Raw genomic sequence first — 20,638 nt, 5'->3', positions numbered from 1 at the left:
TTGAATCTAAAAATTGCAATTGATAGAGCTCAAAATAATATTGTTGAAGAGTTTCCCGTTAACAATAAGAGAGGTTCTGTATTAAATTGCATATCCACCAAACTAGCTATGAACGGATACTGAATTATACAAAGCAATAAGCAGGTACGAATATTATTAAAGAAAGTTAAATTTAAATAACACAATTTCTTGTCTAAACTCGATCTCCAGTTGCATATGTTCAAGAGTAGAATTTGAAGTTCTTAGCTTGAAGTATGAGATTCCTTAATGCGCCGATCGGAGCTAAAAGCATCAGTGACACTCCAACTATGATGCAGAACTGTCATTGCAACAAGCAGCTCGAAATTGTTAGTTTAAAAATGAAAGAATATGAAAGGAAAAAATAAACTTCGATTCCTTAAGAGCAAAGCTTACCCAATTTGCAAACCAGGAAAGGCCAAACTTCTTTGGTTTGCAGATGACAAGCCACATGATGCAAGGGAGCTGCAAAACGATCGAACAAAGAAATTTTAGACATTTTAATTTGCATTGGAATTGGGATTTAGAGGTTTATGGTTCCTTACATAGTATGTTGTAGGAGCAAAAGCAAATCCTCCGAAGAAACCGAGAAGCCCGCCAAAGAAGGGGAATGTAATCCCAACGAACAAGGTGAATGCTGCATCGGCGAAATACAGAGTATCGATATTATTTACATTGTTGATCACATCTCTTACAATGGAACGACTTATATATGAAGTCATTGCAAGATTTAAGATGAGATAAACGAGCAGGAAAATGCTACTTACCAACAATCACATTACGTGTTATGAAGCGAAGGAACAAAGATGGCTTGAATTTCATCTTCTTCAACAGAAATAATTCCGCCATGTCAAACACCGGCATGGCGTAGACCTACATATATGTATTGGAAAACCTTGTTACGCAAGAAAGAACAGCAACTCAACAGGTTTTTTATGCAGATCATAAATTTAAAATAGTTGCGTACCTGATAACTTCCAATGACATGAACAACAACAAAGCAATTCGCAAGAACAATAAGCCAAGCAGGCTTCTCCAACGATATGAGGATGTTATCCTCGACGTGGTTTCCAAACACCCAGTATCCGATGAGAGCAACGGGGAGATAGCACAGTGCGACCACAATGTAAGCAAAAACCACCCCCTTCCACATGGGTTTTTTTGACGGCTTTTCGGGCGTGGAAGGAATCGTTGCTTGAATCTCCAAAACCACATTGTGGCCAGCAAAAGCAAAAGCTACATCTCCCAAAGCACTAAAGAAGTTAAACGTATTCCCTGCAGCGGTTGAAGCCCTGGGACCATACTGCACTTGTGACTCCACCCCTTTGTGCAGAGAAGCTCCCCAAGCAATGGTAGAGTAGCTGTTGAATTGGACAAGTATTCACAGTTAAAACGACATTTACAAACTGAATTTGCAGATTAATTTGTAGCCAGATGGAATTTGAATTTTTTATTTTACTTTAAATGGATTAAGAGAATTTCTTATTGAAACTAGTGTTCCCTTAACATTAAGGGCTTGCTTTGAACAACGATTGGATTAGAATGGATAGCTCACTAGATTAGATGTATATTGGCAGAAGAAGCGGATGCTAAGTTAGGAGATGGATCAATCATGAACGCAACTTATCCTTTCCAATCCCCTAAAAAATGAGACGACTAGAAGGGAGGGATAAGTTTTCTTCATGACTACTCTATCGTCTACCATTAACTTGGAAAAGGTTTTGGGAGTTGTCATTCATTCATTTTATCCTCAGTTATTCATTCCAATCCAATCCAATCCTTGACACCAAAGTGGGCCTAAAAGTATAACACATTGGTTTCAGTACCAAGAAAACCTCCCTATCACAGGATCATGAAACCCTTCTCTCCATCTCTCTCATCAAGAGAGAGTTGGATATATATCTTTTAAAAACGGAATTGTTGTAAGCACTTCGAAAACGTCGTTTTGCATTGCACTCGTCTTCAATTTTTTACACCGAGAAGGAGAGCAGATAGACCTTTTCGAAGTGCAAATAGCAGATCCCTAAAAAAATTAAACAAAAAATAAAGAAATATACGTACATACCTCAATGACATGACAGCAGCAGCAAGAGAAACACTAGCAATGGAATTGAGGCTAGGGAGGTGGGAGAGAACAAAGTGAACCGATGCAAAGATCATGATGAAGTAGGTGGTTTTGATAGGCTTACAGTCAGGGCACACAGTACTGTGAATCTTCTTCAAGGAATTGCCACCTGTAATCATATACACTATGCAAGTCCCAACTTCCACCATCAGTTGCTGGGGCACCACAATGTAAAGCCCTAGCTTTTCCCCAAAGGCATGTTGCCCTAACTCGTGGTACCTATCAAACCTCTTGCCAGGTACAATTTCATGCATTTCTACCATCTGCCATAAGGTGTAGAGTGTAATTATCCATGAGAGAACCAGCACTGCTACTCCAGGGCCCCTAATACAAGAAACACATAATAATTGATTAGATTATATTTTCTTGAACGAAAAACGCTTAGAAGAGGGCTTGTAGGTTAAGCGGTTAAGAGCATTCACATCGTTTGTATACAAGGGGCTATAGCTCATGTTGCATTTTTGAAAAGTAAATTACAATATATTGTAATGATATTCACCCCAAATAACCTAGTAGTTCAATGTGCTTGGCCTTTTTGTACCTGAATTCGAATCCCTCTCCTTGTAAATAGATAGTTTAGATGAAAAAGAAAATTAATTACCATTAATTATTCACTCATGATCTTTATTCTTAGTACTAAATTTCTATCGTTTCATGAGCGGTAGGTCTCGGGTTCGAGACTTGGGAGCAGCCTCTCCATAAATGGGGGTAAGGCTAGCCGACATTCACCTCTCCCAGACCCTGCGTAAAGCGGGAGCCTTGTGCACTGGGTACGACTACGACCATGATTTCTTTAAATATTCCCTTATTCGTCTCCCAAAATTCATGTTAGCAAGCAACGACCACCCTTTAAAAATTAATGAGTCCACCCTTTCAAAATTTCTTGGCTACGGCCTTGTTTGCATAAAAATAAATAAAAAACCCTATAACAGTTCACTTTTAACTTAAACACAACGTTGTCCCCAAACACAAACACAAACACAAAATCGTCACATAAAAACATTGATCACTTATGTTTTTTCTTCCCATAGAGATAGTGAGAAAGTAAGGAAACTATATATATGTATGGGTTGCTTACCATCCAAGGTGAGACATGGCATAGGGGAGGCCAAGAACACCAGCACCAACCATGGCAGTGACATTGTGGAATGCAGAATACCACCACGTCGCGTTCCTCGATTTCGTGATCGGCAGCCAGTCGTTGATATCTTGCACCTCCTTCTGCTGCTGCTCCTCTCTAATTTCTCCACTTCCTCCCATCTTTTTTTTTTGTCACAAAAAAAGCTCAGTGACAGCAGGAAATCAAAACTGTTAATCCCACAAATCTCCTTGAACAACAATAAATATCATTTTTTACGGATTGAATTTGAAAAATAATTAGGTCACTAATCCAATATGATTACGTGACTGGTTACTTGGAGTTTGTATCTTAATTAAATTGAAATTGTGTATAGTGGTTCTATTTAACTAAAAATGTGGAAGAAATTTCGGCGGTTGGATCGAAAAAAAATCTGATATACCCTTGTGATTTTTCACCGTATACCACAGTACAAAGTATTCGGAATTCAAAAGAAAATAAAAAACCGCTGTGGAATTTGGAGCGTATCTTTATTCAATGAGTCATTGTGTAACTGGAATTCCTCTCCCAGAATCTATGATCCTGATTGTCTCGGGACACGTGTCAAGCGTTCGTGCAATCAGATCTAAATTTGTTGCACGATCTCAGGCAAAGATCTTTCCCAAAAGGTTCGAGTCAAAGTAGGAAATGTCAAGTGAGGTGGGGGCGAGGGATGGAGGGAACGAAGACGAAACAATTTTAGAAGATGAAATGCATGACCTCCCCCTCCCCCCTCCAAAAAAAGTTATTATACAAAATGGTTCCTGAGATTTGCATGATCAATAGAAATTGTCACTGAGATTGAAAATCAATAGAAATGGTCCACGAGATTGTCCACCATCCATGATTTTGGTCATTCCGTTAAAAATGATTTTGGGCAATTTTCAAAGCTTTGTAACTCAATTGTTTTTTAACCAAATTCGACCTATAATATATCAAAATGAAGATAAGAAAGTGTAAAATAAGATTATACCTATTTGGAAGCCCAATGGTTGCCGGACATGGTTGGAAAATAGCCTGAAAGGTGACTGGTCCGCGGGACAACTGGAAAACTCGTTGGAAACTGGATAAACCTTAAACGTTCATAACTTCTTCAATACTCAACCATTTCAAGTGATTCAAAAATGAAAATAATACTTCTTGACGAGACGAAGAGCATGGTACCTTTTTCGAAGGAAAACTCGCCGTGGTTTGGTCGGACAACGACTCGAAAGTGGCTAACCATTTTCGAGTTAGCCACTTTTAAGCATTTTTCCGGCCAAACCACAATGAGTTAGCCGTAAATCAAGATTCCATTCTCTTCGTCTCATCGATAAGTATGATTTTCGTTTTTCAATCACTCGATTTGGTTGAGTATTGAAGAAGTTAAGAACGTTTAAAGTTTACCCAGTTTCCGGCGAGTTTTCCAGTTTTCCCACGGACCAGTCATCTTTCTGGCTATTTTCCAGCCATCTCCGTCAATCATTGGGCTTCCAAATAGGTATAATCTTGTTCTACACTTTCTTATCTTCATTTTGATATATTATGGGTCGAATTTGGTTAAAAATCGATTGAGTTACGAAACTTTGAAAATTGCCCTAAGGGTTTTTAACGGAATGACCAAAATCATGGATGGTGGACAATCTCAGGGACCATTTCTATTAATTTTCAATTTCAAGGACCATTTCTGTTGATCATGCAAATCACATGGACCATTTTGTATAATAACCCCTACAAAAATTAGCTATTTATTACGGAGTTTAAGGTCGTCAACTGCCGGAGATTCGGTTTGGACAGCCACGGACGATTATTCCTAACATCTGTAACAAAACTGAGTCAGTTGCAAGTGTACATCTCGCACTAGTCACGGATTCAGGAATCAGAGTTGTCAACCGCTTGAGATTCGTTTAATTTGGACAGCCGTTCAGACGCTTTAAGTGTATGCAGAAGATGTGCATACACTAATCGCGTGGACGGTTCATAAAATTTGTAACAAATCCAAAGCTAAAAACACTTGGCTGATAAAAATGACAAATCTATACAAAGTATCACTGGTTTACTATGGAGTGATAAGCAACCTGAAAGTAAACAATTGTGCTAAAAAAGCATCCGGTTACATAGCAGGAGACCACCGGAACTAATTCTCCGTTGTTGCTTCAACCTTTCGAAGAGTAAATCGTCATTTTTCTTGAGCTGGAGATACTCTTCCATGTCGAACTGCGAACCATTTGACCCACCAAGGCGTGACTGGCACTCGTAGCTTCTATATCCTCCAACTTTACTTCCTGCATCTTCCATGTTAATTGACAGGGAGTCAACTATTCCAGGGCTCCAGCTTCCATGGCTGCTAACAGATTGATTACTTTGATCTTGCATTTTTATCACTCCCTGAGAAATGAATTTAATGAAATTGAGATGATAAGAGAAGAGAAAACCATGAACGAAGATAAAAATAGTATGATCATGAACGAATATATCAGCCTGCAATAGTAGACAAAATGGGCTCGACAAATAAGAACTGCACATGTCAACTCTGTCCATATGCTAGACTTTATAATCGCGAGATGAGCTAATCATTTATCACCTGTGGTTCGTTCTTATTCTTGCATCCTATTGGCGTAGCATCATTACTAGTCTCCCACAGCAACCAAGGTAAAACAACCCCATCCATTGCGACAGGAAGAGGAGTAGAAAAGGCTGGACTCAGATAAGTTTCGTGCTTTGTTATTCCTCCTATACTTGAACTTGTATCGCTCCTTTCTCCGTCAATAGATGATATATCTGTATCTTCCACATTTGAAATGAAGTCCTCAATGTATCTCTCCGCCTCCTCAGTCAGTCGCTTAGACATCCTACCTCTGTCGTTACTCCTCTGTGAAAGTGAAAAGCAGGAGTTGATAAGAAAGTAAAACAAAGAGAATTAAAAATCCCAAGAAAAACACAGTAACATGCAAATCTGCAGTGTTTCAGACAGATTGGTACCCTTCTGGTTCTTGATGATCTGTCTGCGGCAACAATGTTATTTGGCTCGGGAAGCAATTCTTTGACAATCTTAGAGAGCTCCCTACTATGTTGTTCCTCCAGTACTATTTCAGCTAATAAATCTTGTTTTCTTTTTTCTGACTGTCACATACATGGAAAAAAGAAAAAGAAAAACATGATCAATAGCAGCCAAACTTTTTTCAAATGGCATACGGCACCCTCAGTTAACAACTTTAATAAAAACCGATAAATGATCTGCCCTTTATATCTATATAATCAAGGCCACATACTCTTCCTTAACTAAACTAAGCCTTTATAGTAACGTGAATACCTGTTCCAATTTGGAGGAGTAATTCTTCCTGATCGAAGAAACAGCCTGAAGTACATCTTTACTGTTAGAACGTAAATCACCAGGTGCTGAAACAGCGGATTTAGTTTTCTCATTTGCCTGAATAAGATAAAAAGGAACCAAGGTTAGGAAGCATATGACAGGAGGACAAAACTCTAAAATCGAACAAAAGGGTTGAAGCAAATGTCAATAAAGATGTAAAGAACTCTATAATACATACAATTTCAAGTTCTGACCGGATCTCTTCCACAGCATGTCTAAGTTCTTTCCGCATTACTTCATAAAGTCCACTTTTAACATCATTACCAGCAGGGTGCTCTGCCTAAAGGGTGACAAGAAGGTAAAAATAAGCAACCAATATAAAAGAGCTACACCGAGGTGGTTATCATAACACAAAACGACTAATGTAAAGAATTACACAGAGGTGGTTATCCTAACATAATGTGTTCAAAAGTAGACCTTCTTCTCTGAATATACAGCTCGGATAGTTTTCTCAATCCCATTTTTGTTGGAATAAGCATCCGTCCCCTCGTCATCAGTTAGGACCGAAGACTGGCTCTGAAAGGCCCAAATAAATTGTCTCAAATAATTCACTTCTGAGAACTATTCTGACTGGAAAACACATTAAACAGCATTAAATGAAAATACCAAAATTTAAAGAAGTTAAGACTTACAGAGTAACCATCATGGGACTTAAAATCTTTCTGGCTAAGAGATCTTCTCAAAGCTGGTCTAAAATTTGAATCTGTTGACTTACGGGACAAGGGTGTCTGGTTGTTTCCACTAACGAAGTTCCTCGACTTAACGGTGCTGCGATTGTGGGTATGATCTAGATCACTCTATCATTAAAAATACAACAAATGATCCACAAATAAATGAGTGGAAGAATTACACTAATCCGACATAGCTAACAAGAATCGTTTAATTTAAGAATCCACAATTAATAAATTATATCAATTTCTTCCATCCCAATACTCTCTTGTTCAATGGCATTATACTGTCTAAACAATCTTTAATTACACATTCTAATTGTAGGTTTAATTCAAATTTGCACTAGTATAAAAAATAAGTACTTTAACGAAACTCCTGGTATTGTTCATTTTAACGAAAAACCATATTTGTACATTAAAAAATCAATCATGATACTATTTACTTTAACCTTTATTTTTTCTTTATCGTTAAAATTCAAAGTTTTCAAGAATTTTCCATTAGTTTTTCTTAAAAAAATAAGGCCATAAAGCAATAGTAACTAAACGTTTTACACTGTGCTTTAAATCAAATAAAGCAAAACTAAAAGCATAAGGACACCAGTTCTCACCTCAGAATCGCTCTTCTGATACCGGGCAACCGAAACCGATCGCCTTCGGCTTGAATTACCCTTACTTTCCGAAACTACCCTTCCTCCAGCTGAATTATTACCAGTACCGCCCCTCACATCACCACCACCACCACCAACTCTCGGGCCGTGCCTCGACACCGACCTCCCACGCCTCTGCGAGGCACTGCCAGCAGGAGTAGCTTCGGAGCTCCGCGCAACCGAGCGGCTCCGGTCAGCAGAGGAGTCGAATAGCTCGACGGCGAGGTCGTCGAGGCTGATCTCCGGGAATCCCGAGCCTCTGACCGTGTTGACGAACCTCCCTCTGCTGGGAACCGGATTATCATCGTAATCGTCAGCCGCCGGCGTCCGCTCCAGCAACCCGCGAGAGAAGCAGCTCAGGCTGCGGGAGCGCCGGTGAGACGACTTCCGATCAAACGCAGCCGAGTCTTCCGGCGGAGCCTTGGACGCTCCGATCGGCGTCCGCTTCGTCGTTGATTTGAACGCCGAGGTCGCCATTCCTGGTGCGAATCGAACAAAACAAGAAAGCAAATATTCAATCAATTTTTACAAATTTGATGGATTCATATATGGAAGGTGAAGACTTAGGGTTTGAAGGTAAGCAATTTGAAGGCTGTCAAAGAAAACGATGGAATCAGATTGTAGAGAGAGAAAGAGAGGAGAGGAGAGAGAGAGAGCTCACGAGGTAGCTGAGAAAGTGATCTGTAGAGAGAGAGAGAGAGAGAGAGAGGAGAGAGAAGAGAGAGAGAGAGAGAGGTTTAATGGAGGGGAAGATTGGCGGATAGATCGAAAATTGGGGAGAATTTGAATGACGGAGCTGTTACGATACGGACTTTGGGTTAACGGACTCACGTGGGCCGGGCCGGACATTAACTTCCCAATCATTAAATATTAAGAAAACTAACGAAATGTTTAAAAAAACTTCTCTTTTAACAAAAAATCATTTTTAAAGGTATAGTGAATAGTGTCAGTTAAAGACTAAAATATGGTTTTTCGTTAAAGTGAACAGTACCAGCAGTGTTTTGTTAAAACTCCCTTTAATATTTTGTCAACGGGCTTTTTGGTTTTTTAATTTATTTTTTGAATACTTATTTGACAGAGTCTATTTGTGTGTGAATTCGTCAACTTTTGGGAAGTGTTGTGTCGAATGAGGAATTTGGATTGTCAATAACAATTCCCTTTTATTATATATTTTTAGTTCAGTTACAAAATCTTTATTTATTTATGTTTCTTTTTTTACAAATGATAGATTTTGTTAGATTAGCAAACAACGAGATTCGAATACATACCGTCATGCAAAAGTTCAACTCTTTTCCACCTAAAGGTTCACTTGCAATTTATTTATTTTTGTTGAAATCTTTAGTTTTGCAATCTTAGACCATCTCCAAACCTGGGCTAAAAGCCAAATTACCCCCCCCAAGCACTCTCCAACCCATGTTAAAATTTTAGGCTAAATGCCAAATGTTATTTCTGGGCCAAATACCCCCCAGCTTTCCCCCCGGGCTAAATGTCAAATGTTTATCGGAATTAAAAAAAATTTTAGATTAAAATGTTCATAAAATTAATTTACAATAATCTACATATTTATTTAATTTTTTTTTAAATTGATTTAAGAAAAAAAATTAGCTTAACTTCATTCTTTAATAATTCCGGACTAAAATTTTAGGGTAGAAGGGTTGGAGCAGAAAAAATGTTTCTGGGCTAAAAGCCAAATTTTTCGGGCTAAAAAATTTGGTTTTTAGCCCAAGGGTTGGAGATTGTCTTATGGTATATTTAGTTTCATATGGGCAAGATAATATTATAATTCAAAAATAAAAAAATTGATATAATTTTAATTTTGTGAGTTGTTATTGCGTAGGTTTTTTTTTTTTTTTGGATTAGTTTCACACACTAATTATCTACATCAGTTTTTTTATTTATTATTAAATTGTAATAAATGTCTTCCCTTATTATAGGCTTATTTTTTGCTCAATTTTAAGATTAAATATAAGAATTAAATATTGTTTGTCCTTTTTTGCTGCACCTAATTCGTACGTCAATTTTTTCTTGGGACACTGTTGGATTTAGTACGGTTTTCCTATTTTTCAACTTTAATTCAATTTCTTGATTAATGTTTTTTTTACTCAAATTTTTAATTTAAATATTTATATAGGAAAACCTAACCACTTTCATGGAAAATAGGTAAAAAAAAATTATATGTCATTATATATCATACATATACCATAAGTTGATAAAATACAGCCACTTAATACGACAGTCTGGTTGTGTTCCTCTTCACTTGGAAGTAAGGATCTTAGGTTCGAATCTCGTATATGGCGAATTCGATACCAAATTAGGTTGCCCATTGTGTGGTTTAACCGAACTCCCCCTCCCTTCGTGTAAAAATATCGATGTCCTTAAACAAAAAAAAGTTGATAAAATACATTTAACCTGTGATAGAGGTATCTACAATAATAAATAAAAATTAATCTACCTAGTTTAAAAGGAAAAAAAAGTGATAGAGGTATCTACGATAATAGATAAAAATTAATCTACCTAGATAAAAAGTTGATAAAATACATTTAACCTATGATAGAGAGGTATCTACAAGAATAGATAAAAATTAATTACCTAGTTTAAAAGGAATTCGTCTTCCATACATTTATTAATTCATACTAGTATATATGTTGATATATATGGTACCTACAACATAGATTAGTTAACACAATTAATCTGTGATTGAGGTAGCAGAAAAAAAAAAAAAAGAGGAAAACTAGTTGTAACTTTGTAAGTCCAATTTTGTGAGCCCTTATTAGGAATAGTCTTTTTTTTGTTGTTATTTACTGAAATAGGTCCGAAGATTGTACATTTGTCTTAATAAGTCAGCTTTTTCTTTCTAAATATTAATTTTCTTTTCTAATATTGTCCTTATGATTTAAATTTGTATGATCTTAATCGGTTTTTTTTAAAGGAATTATTTGTTGTTTCTAAGGTTCTTTTGAAATTTCAAAAATGGAGCCTTCGTGCATCTGTAACCTGCACACATGACATATTTCAAACAAACAAAGAAACTACAAATTACCTATAAAAAAGGTATAAGAAATGAACCTGTTGGTGCGAGATTTCTTACATAAAGAAATACCTCCACAAAGTTTTTGACTGTCTGCACATTCATCGAATCCCTCGTCAAGAAGCGTCCATGAAAGTCATTTTTTCCAAAACTTCACTAACGTGAGGGGTACCTACAAAAGGTACTCCAACACTCAAGAGTCAAGTTAGTTAATTGAATCCGTATTCTCTAGTCAAGGGGTTTTGACCGCATACCTTGTTCTCTAACTCCTCTCCTTTTTATAGAGCTCAAATGCTTAGGAAACAAGTTCCACTACCTCGTTCCCTCGCATTGCAAAGGTTGGAAAACACATTGCATTGTATTCTTGGATCGACTCCACGTGCTCATGAACTCGTTTCATATAAGTTGATCTCTTCCTTTCAGCTTTGTTTTATTTGTTCTGAGTATCGTCTAGGTCCTGCATCACCTTTTGAGGTATAACTTATGATCATGATTGTTTAGTTTTAGGTTGCATTTTCTAAGATTATTCATGCAAAAAATCAGCAAAACCAAAAAACGTTTTAGCCAATGCTTATTCATTGAGAAAAGTTATTGCATTAATATATCTGATTAAGGCATATTGGAAGAATATATAACGGACAGTGTTTTATTTTACAATTTTTTTTAATACAAGTAATGTTCAAAACTAATCTACACTAATGGAGAATGAGAATTTGAACCTGGGACGCAGTCGGTTGAAGATGAACACTCTAACTGTGTTTTATTTCACCTTTAGATGACTGAACTTCCTATTTGAATGATTTTTTTCAGAGATAAATCTTTGAAGACAATTTGAAACGATGATTCAATTTATGAGCCAAAATTTTCCTCTTAAGAAATCCACCTCTAAAACTCTTGTTATCGAAAAGAGAAAATAACTCTAGCCACTTCTCCATTTTCTCTCTCGCACAGAACTCCTCAAAACCCCCTACTCTTCCCGCCAACTCCCTCCTTTGGTTGGGCTAAAGCATCAACCCCCTTGCTCTTCCTCTTTTTCCTTCTCCTCTCTAGTATTTATGCTACCTATGGTTGTCAGATTGTGAGGTCACGACTTTTATTTCCAGCGTCCTCTGCAGCCACCCTCCCTCAACCCCCAACACCCATTCTCTTCCATCTTGTTCATTTGCTTCTCTTTCTCACATTCCATTCCCTTCATCATCCTTTACTCAAAGCCAACTGCGCTGCGTCTCATTTGCTTTGGCCCTCACTTCTATATCCCTTCACGGGTCAGCACCCGACCGGCATGCGTAAAAAATCAGGGCCAATCGTACGTGTTGTGGCTTTCCCCAAAGCGAGGGTGTTTTAGATGCCCCTTAGCCCCATCCCCTTCCCTTTTGTTTTGGTTTTTGGATCTACTTGCAGGGGCATGTGACGGTGATTCAGATCTGGTGGCTCATTTTGCGGGGCGGCGACTTTGGTGGCTAAATTTGGTTGGGGATAATACCTTGTTGTAGGCTGAAAAGTTTTGTGATGCGATACCTTAAGTCAAAATTAACGTGGAGTTGGATTTCTTAGTGCAGCTGCTCTTGTAGCTGTCGGCAAAGTGGTTGCGGCAGTTGTGTCGTTCTACTTGATCGGGTTTAAGGTTATGATTGTTGTAAAGAAAAATTAATGAAAATAGCTTAAAATTTTTGAATTTTAACGATGAGTACAAAATAAATGGTAAAATGAATAGTATCAAGATTGTTATTTTAATGTAAAATTATAATTTTTCGTTAAAATAAATAGTTTAAGATTTTTTCGTTAAAATTCTCTTGTTGTAACTTGTAATATGTTTTCATTTAAAAAAATTATTTGGTTTCTCAAAAAATAAAAGGTAATTACCTTATCCACTCGCCAAAATCCAAAAATAAAACACGTCTTTCACTCCGAGCTTCTACACTCTCACATGCACTCCCTTCTCAGTCACTCTCACTCTCGCAGCAATGCAGGTCCTCCAAACCCCTCACCAGTTCTTCACCTTCCCTAAAACCCTAAACCCTAAATTCTCCAATCCCCACCCCAAGCACCTCCACCACCACCAAAATCACCACCTTCCATGGCGTCCCCTTCTCTTCAAGTCCAAGGCCTTCAGCACCGACGAGTTCCCCGTCGACGAGACCTTCCTCGAGAACTTCGGCCCCAAAGACAAAGAAACCGAAGACGAGGCCCGGAAGCGCAACTGGGTCGAGCGCGGCTGGGCCCCCTGGGAGGAGATTCTCTCGCCGGAGGCCGATTTCGCGCGAAAAAGCTTGAACGAGGGCGAGGAAGTGGCTCTCCAATCCCCGGAGGCGATTGAAGCCTTCAGGATGCTCCGACCCAGTTACCGGAAGAAGAAAATGGAGGAAATGGGCCTGACGGAAGACGACTACTACCGCGAACAGTTTAAAATCAGAGGAGATATACCGGAGCCGTTGAAGACGGTTTGGGCGGCTCCTCTGGTCGTCAGACTGATTCCTCCGAGGGATTGGCCGCCGAGGGGGTGGGAGGTGGACAAGAAGGAGCTGGAGTATATAAGGGAGGCGCATAAGTTGCAGGCGGTGAGGGTGCGATTGGATGAATTGGAGAGTAAGAAGACGATTGCGACGATGGAGACTGATGATTTGTGCTTGGATAGGTATAAGGTGTTCTTGAAGCAGTATAAGGAGTGGGTCGCTGCGAATAAGGATCGATTGGAAGAGGAATCCTATAAGGTCTGCAAAGATTAAACCTTTTTTTGTTTAATCTTTTTGTGTTTTTTGGTTAATTTGGTATTGTTAATTTGTTTCCTTTTTTGCATTATTAGCTCGTCTATTGGCTAATTCTGACTTAGTTTCAAGCACATTTGATTTGAGTATAAAGTTTGGAAATTTGGGTGAAAAAGGATGATAGTTGGATTGAATAAATTGAATTAAGTTCGATATTTACTAATTAGTTGAATTTGGCCATAAATTCTGCATTTTTTATGACATACAGTATGACCAAGATTACCATCCCGGTAGGAGGAAGAGAGGCAAGGACTACAAAGAGGGCATGGTATGATGGATTTTAATTTCTTTTTGTATCTCCCGCCCTGTCGGCCCCTGCTCTGAATTACCCAAATTTTCTGACATGGTCTTCATTTTTCTGTGCAGTATGAACTTCCATTTTATTATCCCGGACAAGTAAGTTGTTATGAATATTGTTTTTACTTTATTTGTTGTGATTCTGGAAATGAACTTTTAAATCTCACCAAAGAATGCTAAGAACTTGAGATGGTCATCCTCGCAGCATGATTATGTTACGGTTACACAGAACATGCTAAGTTGTATGGCACTTTCATTATTAGATTCGTTTGTCGAGAATTCTTAAAAGAACTGTAAATGAAGTGTCTTTGGTAGCAAGAAATATAATGGTTGATGATACAATGGAAAATGTGTATTGCAGATTTGTGAAGGGAAAGTGACAGCCGTTGCTCTATATCAAGGAGCATTTGTTGACATTGGAGGTGTACATGATGGGTGATTATCGATCCCTATGCTTCCTGTTAGAGTTACTGAAAGTATTTTTGTCACTGAACGTTTTTTGTTCATTGCGTTCATGTGTGTTGATGTCTTGCCAGGTGGGTCCCGATTAAAAATAATGATTGGTACTGGATCCGACATCACATAAAAGTTGGTATGCCTGTCATTGTTGAAATCCTGGTGAGTTCTGTGCTTCAGTTTCTTTCTATTGTTTGTTTACTTTCTATCATATTTCTCGTGGATCTTTTCTCTCACTAAATTTCTCTTTTGCAGGCAAAGAGAGATCCTTACCGCTTCCGATTTCCCATTGAAATGCGTTTTGTTTATCCAAATATAGACCACCTGATGTATGTACTTCTACTCACAGACTTTCAGTCCTCCCCTTCGTTTGATTAAGTATGCTCGTAGGTTTAAATTCTGTTCAGGCTTATTTGCTTCTTGATATCTCATATTTCCGTCCACTTTTCCAGATTTAACAGATTTGACTTTTCGCCAATATTTCATCGTGATGAAGATACTAATCCCGATGAATTGCGGGTGTGTGATTTTCCTTTAAGTTTCATTTTTTTCCACCTTTCCCCCCTGTTATTATGCGTATCATTAGTATATTGTTGCAACTGGGGATCCACGGTTTCACAATTTCAATCACGTCTTTATTTTTTTATTTTTTTTACCTTCAGTCATTTCGTACAGTTCAGTGCTCTATGAAGCATTTAGTCTTAGTATTTAATATCAGCACATGCTTATGCTTTTGCTCTGGTCTGTTTCACTTTTCAGCGTGATTGTGGAAGGCCTCCTATCCCCAGGAAGGATCCGAAAGACAATCCGGTAGAGGAACCTTTATTGTCGAATCACCCTTATGTTGATAAGGTAAATCTTTAATATCTGAAATGTTGTTGTGTTATATCTAAAGTGCCGTACTCTTGGTTAATGTATATGGATATTCTTTGTTTGTCTTGAGTCCTTCAAATCAAAATTGACTTTTCACTATCACCATCATGCTACTCATTGACTAGCTTTATCGTCTTGATGCAGTTGTGGCAGATACATGTTGCTGAGCAAATGATTTTGAATGATTTGGAGGCTAATCCTGATAAATACAAAGGCAAAAAACTGTCAGAGTTATCTGATCCTGAAGATTACGATGAAAAAAACAATGTTGAATATACAACAGCCCAGTATAAGAAAACTGTAGTACCGAAAGTGATTCTGGTAAATGATTCTCCAGTGACATTGCATTGTGTTCTATGAATATATGATATGACATTTACTGATTGTTCTTCATTTTTGTATGCAGAAAACTAGCGTTAAAGAACTTGACTTGGAGGCTGCATTTGCTGAGCGCCAGGTCAGCTGTTCCGTTGCCTGTTAGATTCATATTCTTGAGTATTACATTTGCTCAAAGCACTATATTGACTTTTGCGTTTCTTTTTGCTTTGCGATATATAAGTTGGCTGAAGAAAACACTCTGATTTTATTTATTTGTTCTTTTATGTATGCCTGCAGCTACGTAATGCACTAAAGAAGGAAGCAGAAGAGCGAGGAGAGGAATACAAAGTTACCAATATGAGGCGGAATGATGAAATGGATGAGTATGACTTTTTACATTGGCGCCGATCCTTCGAGGAAAGAGAAGCGTTGATCAGAGACATAAGCTGGTATGGCCATCAGTGTTATATTTTTGTACTTTTTGTAGAAATGTACAATCTGGTTTTTAATCCATAATATCACCAATGCAATTACACATTAAAGTGGTAATCCGGCAATGTCGTTGACTTTGCATCATATTCACTTCCAACTGGGCCGTGGCTAATTTGTATTGCTTTTCCTGAAACTATGCAATAACTGGTGCGACGTTCTGTGCAGCCGTAAAGCTCTTGGTTTACCACTTGAAGAGCCGGGAAGGTTTGTGGAATCCAGTTACTTTGGGAAGGATCAATATGACCCGCAAAACCCTCTGTATCGGTATGACTACTGGGGAGAACCAAAGAACTCAGAGAAGAGCAAGCAAGAGCGGCTGACGGACGCTCATAACAAAGCAATTGTGGGAAAGAGCAATGTTTGGTATGAAATGTCGTATGACGATTGCATCAAGCAACGGATGGAAAGAGAAGCTAAGGGTATAAAACCAAGACAAATTGAAGAAGAAGAGACAAGCTTCAATGACGATGATGAAGATGATGAGGACGATGACTTTGATTTCAGCTTCTTACACGACTCCAATGTTGATTTGTCGGACCAGCCTCGTGTCAACGGGACCGAATCTGCAAGCATATCGGATGAAGGCATGTTCGAGGATTAAGGCTCTAACCGGTAAGATGGCTCGGATGGAACGAAGTCATCTGTACAGCAGTTGGTAGAAAAGTGAGGAGCAGAAGATTTACGCACGGTGAGTCCCATTTTTGTTGCTAGGAGCCAGCATAGATATAGTTTCTCTTTCTTTCGAGGAATTAGGGACGAACATCCATATCTGTTCATTTCCTACAACCCAGAAATAACAGAAGCTTCAATATGTTATGAATTACAAACTGCACAAACTCTCTTCGCCCGATTTGGATGGAAACCACTACACGAAAGTAATCTTCTTTTGCTTACATAAAGAGTGATCAGCGAAAACAATCCTCGTTAAAACTAATAAGTAACAAAATCCTTTCTACTTTTCTATTCAATTCCTCATTGAAACTAGAAGCTGCCGAGAATTGACTGCAAAGAAAAGCCTCTCCTCTGAAACTTTAAGTAAGACGAAGCTCGTAGGGGTGCCGGACTCAGCCCCTCACATCACCATCCCTCCATCAATGGTCAAGACCTAGAATGAATGAGCAGAAAAATTAGATCAATACTGTACCCTTCCGGTATCCATCGAAGGAAAAATACCAGATCTTAAAGAAAACATTACCTGTCCGGTGATGTAGCTGGCAGCGGGATTAAGCGCCAAGAATTCCACCAGTCCAGCCACTTCTTCAGGTTGACCATATCGCCCTGAAAGAATCGTAAAAATGATACGTAATTCATCTAATTTATGTCATAATCTTCAAAATTAAGAATTTAAGATTAGCTGAACAAGGGAAGAAGAGTCAATAAAATTTCAATCATCCGTCCTATGAATCAATGAAATTTCTCTCTTATTTAAATGACATGAGTAATTTAAGTTTTATATTAATGCTTAAATAACTGGTAGCCAACTGATTGTGTTCTCACCTAAGGGGATGCTCCCCAAGATCTTCTTTTCTATGTCTTCTCCAAGCTTGGAAGTCATATCAGATGCGATAAAACCAGGGGCAACAGCATTGACCTAGGAGAAAAGAAAGATTTAGACAGACGTTCTTTCGGGCCCAAAGTGTAAGACTGCAATACGATAGAAATTTAAAATCTATCTGCTTTCATGTTTAATGTCTTGAAGATTGAACTGCATAACCACTGACATACATTAATGTTCCTGCTCGAATATTCCTTTGCAACACTCTTCGTGAAGCCAATGACTCCAGCCTTTGCAGCACTGTAGTTGGCTTGTCCAACATTGCCAACAAGACCAACAACAGATGCTATATTGATTATCCTTCCCTGCAATATGATGAATAACTAAGCGGATCTAAAAGCAAATAGGATTTTTCAAATTGAAACGATACAACAAGGAGAGGTCGCACTTGGTGCGATGGCAAGTGTCTTCGCCCATGAGCGGTAGGTCTCGGGTTCGAGACTTGGGAGCAGCCTCTCCATAAATGGGGGTAAGGCTAGCCGACATTCACCTCTCCCAGACCCTGCGTAAAGCGGGAGCCTTGTGCACTGGGTACGACCTTTTAAACGATACAACAAGGGAAGAACGTACGTGCTTACCTTTCGCTGTTTCATCATAATTTTTGCCGCAGCCTGCAGAAAGCACGAATAACCTTGCTCAGAAATCGGACAAATGTAAGCTTGAACAACTAGAATTACTGGATAAACAAATTCCCCCGAACACTCACCTGCGTGCATAGAAACACGCCAGTAAGATTCAAATCAATAACCTCCTGCCATTGGGATTTTTTCATTCTCATCAATAAGCCATCCCGTGTAATTCCTGAAAAGGATTGTAGACCAGTCAGTTGAAATCAAAAGGAAGGACGAGACACGGACTCTAAAATACAGCAAGCAAAGTGATGGTGACTAACCTGCATTATTTACCAAGACATCAACCGTTCCCCACGCATCGACCACCTATATTCATTTGATTCAAATGACATCATGTTGCAAGAAGTAATTTCAACCAAAAAACGCGTAGCGTGCCCAAAAAAGAGCACATTAACTCACGGTCTTAATCATTGCTGTGACATCTTCTTCCTTCGAAACATCACCCCCAAATGTTAGAGCTTGACCACCAGATGCCTCAATCTACAGCATTTAATTAAACCACCATAAAATTTGTTAACAATGCGACCTTTAACCAAACATTTCAACTACGATGCAGTCAGCAATCGGTATGTAATCAAGTCATAAAGTTGCTAAAATTGCGTTGTTTACAAATACAGGCATTTACAAAGGCACCATACCTCCTTGGAAACTTGTTCAGCTTCCTTGGATGATCTTGCGTAGTTTACCAACACCTGTAATCATTGAAATGTTGATGATGAACGATGAATATGATCACGATCATGATGATGAATGGTTATATGATGAACGATGATGGTAATGATGAACGGGGAAGATGATGAGAGACCTTACAACCAGACTTGCCGAGGGCGAGAGCAACAGCCTTGCCGATTCCTCTAGAAGCTCCGGTGACGATAACCACCGGAGCCTCCACCTTCGGATTCTGAGACACAGCAGCGCTAGACTGCTCAACGTCCGCCACCTGTGCCCTAATTCCTGCAATTTCATCGCATTTCCGTTAAAACATCGCCAAATTGTTCCGATACAAACTTCCATCACAATAACATGAAAATGCGATTGGAATACCAGAGCCAGAGGAGGAAGACAAGGAGCTGGAAAACATGGCCGGAGAGGCGTGGCGCAGTCGGAGCCCGTCGAGAAGCGGATAGGAGCTTCGCGGGTGGGAGAATTGGCGGGAGAGTCGCGCCGGAGCTCCGACGGAGTTGAAGGCGATCGAGGCCGCCATTGAGAGTCGGACAATGGCCGGCGCGAAAGAAGAAGGAGAGGAGAGTATGGTCGCCAGAAGATTGAATCAATCGGAGTTCAGACTTCAGAGAGAAAGGAGTGAACAATGCGTATCAGCAAGACGACGTCGTTTTATTTCTTCTAACGGAAGAAAATTATCGAACTTAAACGTGTTAAAGCGAGAATTGTTTGATAACTATTTCGTTTTTCGACTTTTTACGTGTTAAACTGTAAAACAAATTAAACCCATGTTTAGACAATTCGAGAAAATAGCTTTCAGATCTGATCTTCGATTTCTATTTTAGTACCGTGTTCAACATTGCGGTGGAGGCGGAGGTGGCGGCGATCACTGCCCCCAGCGTCAACATTTGAGATGCTAGAAACCGGGCCAAAAGAGGTAAAGTGGAAGCGACGGTGGCAGCAATGGCGGCGGGAGTGATGGTGGATGATGGGAGCATTGGGGTGGCAGGTGGAGATGAACGTAACGGGGGTGGCAGCTTAAAAGATTTTAGAAAAAGTAAATTAAAAATTTATTATCATTAATCTCTTAACTCATCAAACGTGCAGTTATGATCATTCAACTAAAAATCCATTACCATTGGTCTCCCAACTTTAATCAAACTAGAGAAATGATCTCTCAACTTTAACCCAATTGTAGCAATGGTCCATCAACTTTAACTAATTGTAGCAATGATCATTCCAATATAACTCATTTTGACAAATTTTGATGAAGTTGACGAAAATGACCATGGTTACACGTTTTGATGAGTTGAAAGATCCTAATTGTAGCAATGATCCCTCAACTTTAATCGAATTATAGCAATGGTCATTCAAACATAACTTATTTTAACAAAATTCTGATGATCCCAATTGTAGCAATTGTCATGAGTTGAGGGATCCTAATTGTAGCAATTGTCATTCCAACATAACTTATTTTAACAAAATTCTGACAAAGTCGACGAAAATGACCATAACTACACATTTTGATAAAGTAAGGAATCAATAGTAATAAAATTTTTTAGTTGAGAAACCATGGCTCTAATTTAATTAAAATTAAGAAACCATTACTACAATTTACTCTTTTAGAAATAC

At 38.7% G+C, this 20,638-nt stretch overlaps 4 protein-coding genes across 5 annotated transcripts; 1 reads left to right on the top strand and 3 right to left on the bottom strand.

Moving 5' to 3' along the window:
- On the bottom strand, positions 1-3,456 carry LOC114821046 (lysine histidine transporter 1-like). The gene is made up of 7 exons (XM_070812158.1): positions 3,222-3,456; positions 2,084-2,467; positions 986-1,379; positions 786-891; positions 564-655; positions 415-483; positions 1-319 (listed from the first exon to the last, which is right to left on the bottom strand). Exons 1-7 carry the CDS (start codon positions 3,401-3,403, stop codon positions 221-223), a joined length of 1,326 nt encoding a protein of 441 aa, XP_070668259.1. The 5' UTR covers positions 3,404-3,456; the 3' UTR covers positions 1-220.
- A 1,788-nt stretch (positions 3,457-5,244) lies between these two features.
- LOC103455033 (uncharacterized) lies at positions 5,245-8,719 on the bottom strand. Of its 2 annotated transcripts, XM_017337187.3 has the most exons (9): positions 8,589-8,719; positions 7,889-8,406; positions 7,245-7,409; positions 7,030-7,128; positions 6,791-6,892; positions 6,553-6,669; positions 6,222-6,362; positions 5,824-6,111; positions 5,245-5,627 (listed from the first exon to the last, which is right to left on the bottom strand). In XM_017337187.3, the coding sequence occupies exons 2-9, from the start codon at positions 8,402-8,404 to the stop codon at positions 5,337-5,339; spliced, it is 1,719 nt and encodes a 572-aa protein (XP_017192676.3). In that variant the 5' UTR covers positions 8,405-8,406; positions 8,589-8,719; the 3' UTR covers positions 5,245-5,336. The 2 variants fall into 2 exon arrangements, with proteins under 2 accessions (XP_017192676.3, XP_028948783.2); XM_029092950.2 differs by having other exon boundaries at positions 7,889-8,716.
- Positions 8,720-12,848: 4,129 nt separating this feature from the next.
- LOC103455029 (protein PLASTID TRANSCRIPTIONALLY ACTIVE 10) lies at positions 12,849-16,992 on the top strand. Its single transcript, XM_008394622.4, has 12 exons — positions 12,849-13,666; positions 13,929-13,988; positions 14,087-14,116; positions 14,379-14,452; positions 14,554-14,635; positions 14,729-14,802; positions 14,926-14,992; positions 15,233-15,325; positions 15,491-15,667; positions 15,753-15,803; positions 15,962-16,113; positions 16,322-16,992. Exons 1-12 carry the CDS (start codon positions 12,920-12,922, stop codon positions 16,755-16,757), a joined length of 2,043 nt encoding a protein of 680 aa, XP_008392844.3. The 5' UTR covers positions 12,849-12,919; the 3' UTR covers positions 16,758-16,992.
- LOC103455027 (3-oxoacyl-[acyl-carrier-protein] reductase 4-like) lies at positions 16,906-19,761 on the bottom strand. Its single transcript, XM_008394621.4, has 11 exons — positions 19,388-19,761; positions 19,149-19,297; positions 18,982-19,035; positions 18,743-18,823; positions 18,604-18,649; positions 18,418-18,512; positions 18,290-18,322; positions 17,882-18,016; positions 17,654-17,747; positions 17,352-17,434; positions 16,906-17,261 (listed from the first exon to the last, which is right to left on the bottom strand). The coding sequence occupies exons 1-11, from the start codon at positions 19,545-19,547 to the stop codon at positions 17,229-17,231; spliced, it is 963 nt and encodes a 320-aa protein (XP_008392843.3). The 5' UTR covers positions 19,548-19,761; the 3' UTR covers positions 16,906-17,228.
- Positions 19,762-20,638: the final 877 nt, after the last annotated feature.

This window comes from Malus domestica, chromosome 14, assembly GCF_042453785.1.
Source record: "Malus domestica chromosome 14, GDT2T_hap1".
NCBI lineage: Eukaryota > Viridiplantae > Streptophyta > Magnoliopsida > Rosales > Rosaceae > Malus > Malus domestica.
This window is presented reverse-complemented; position numbering and strand designations above follow the sequence as displayed.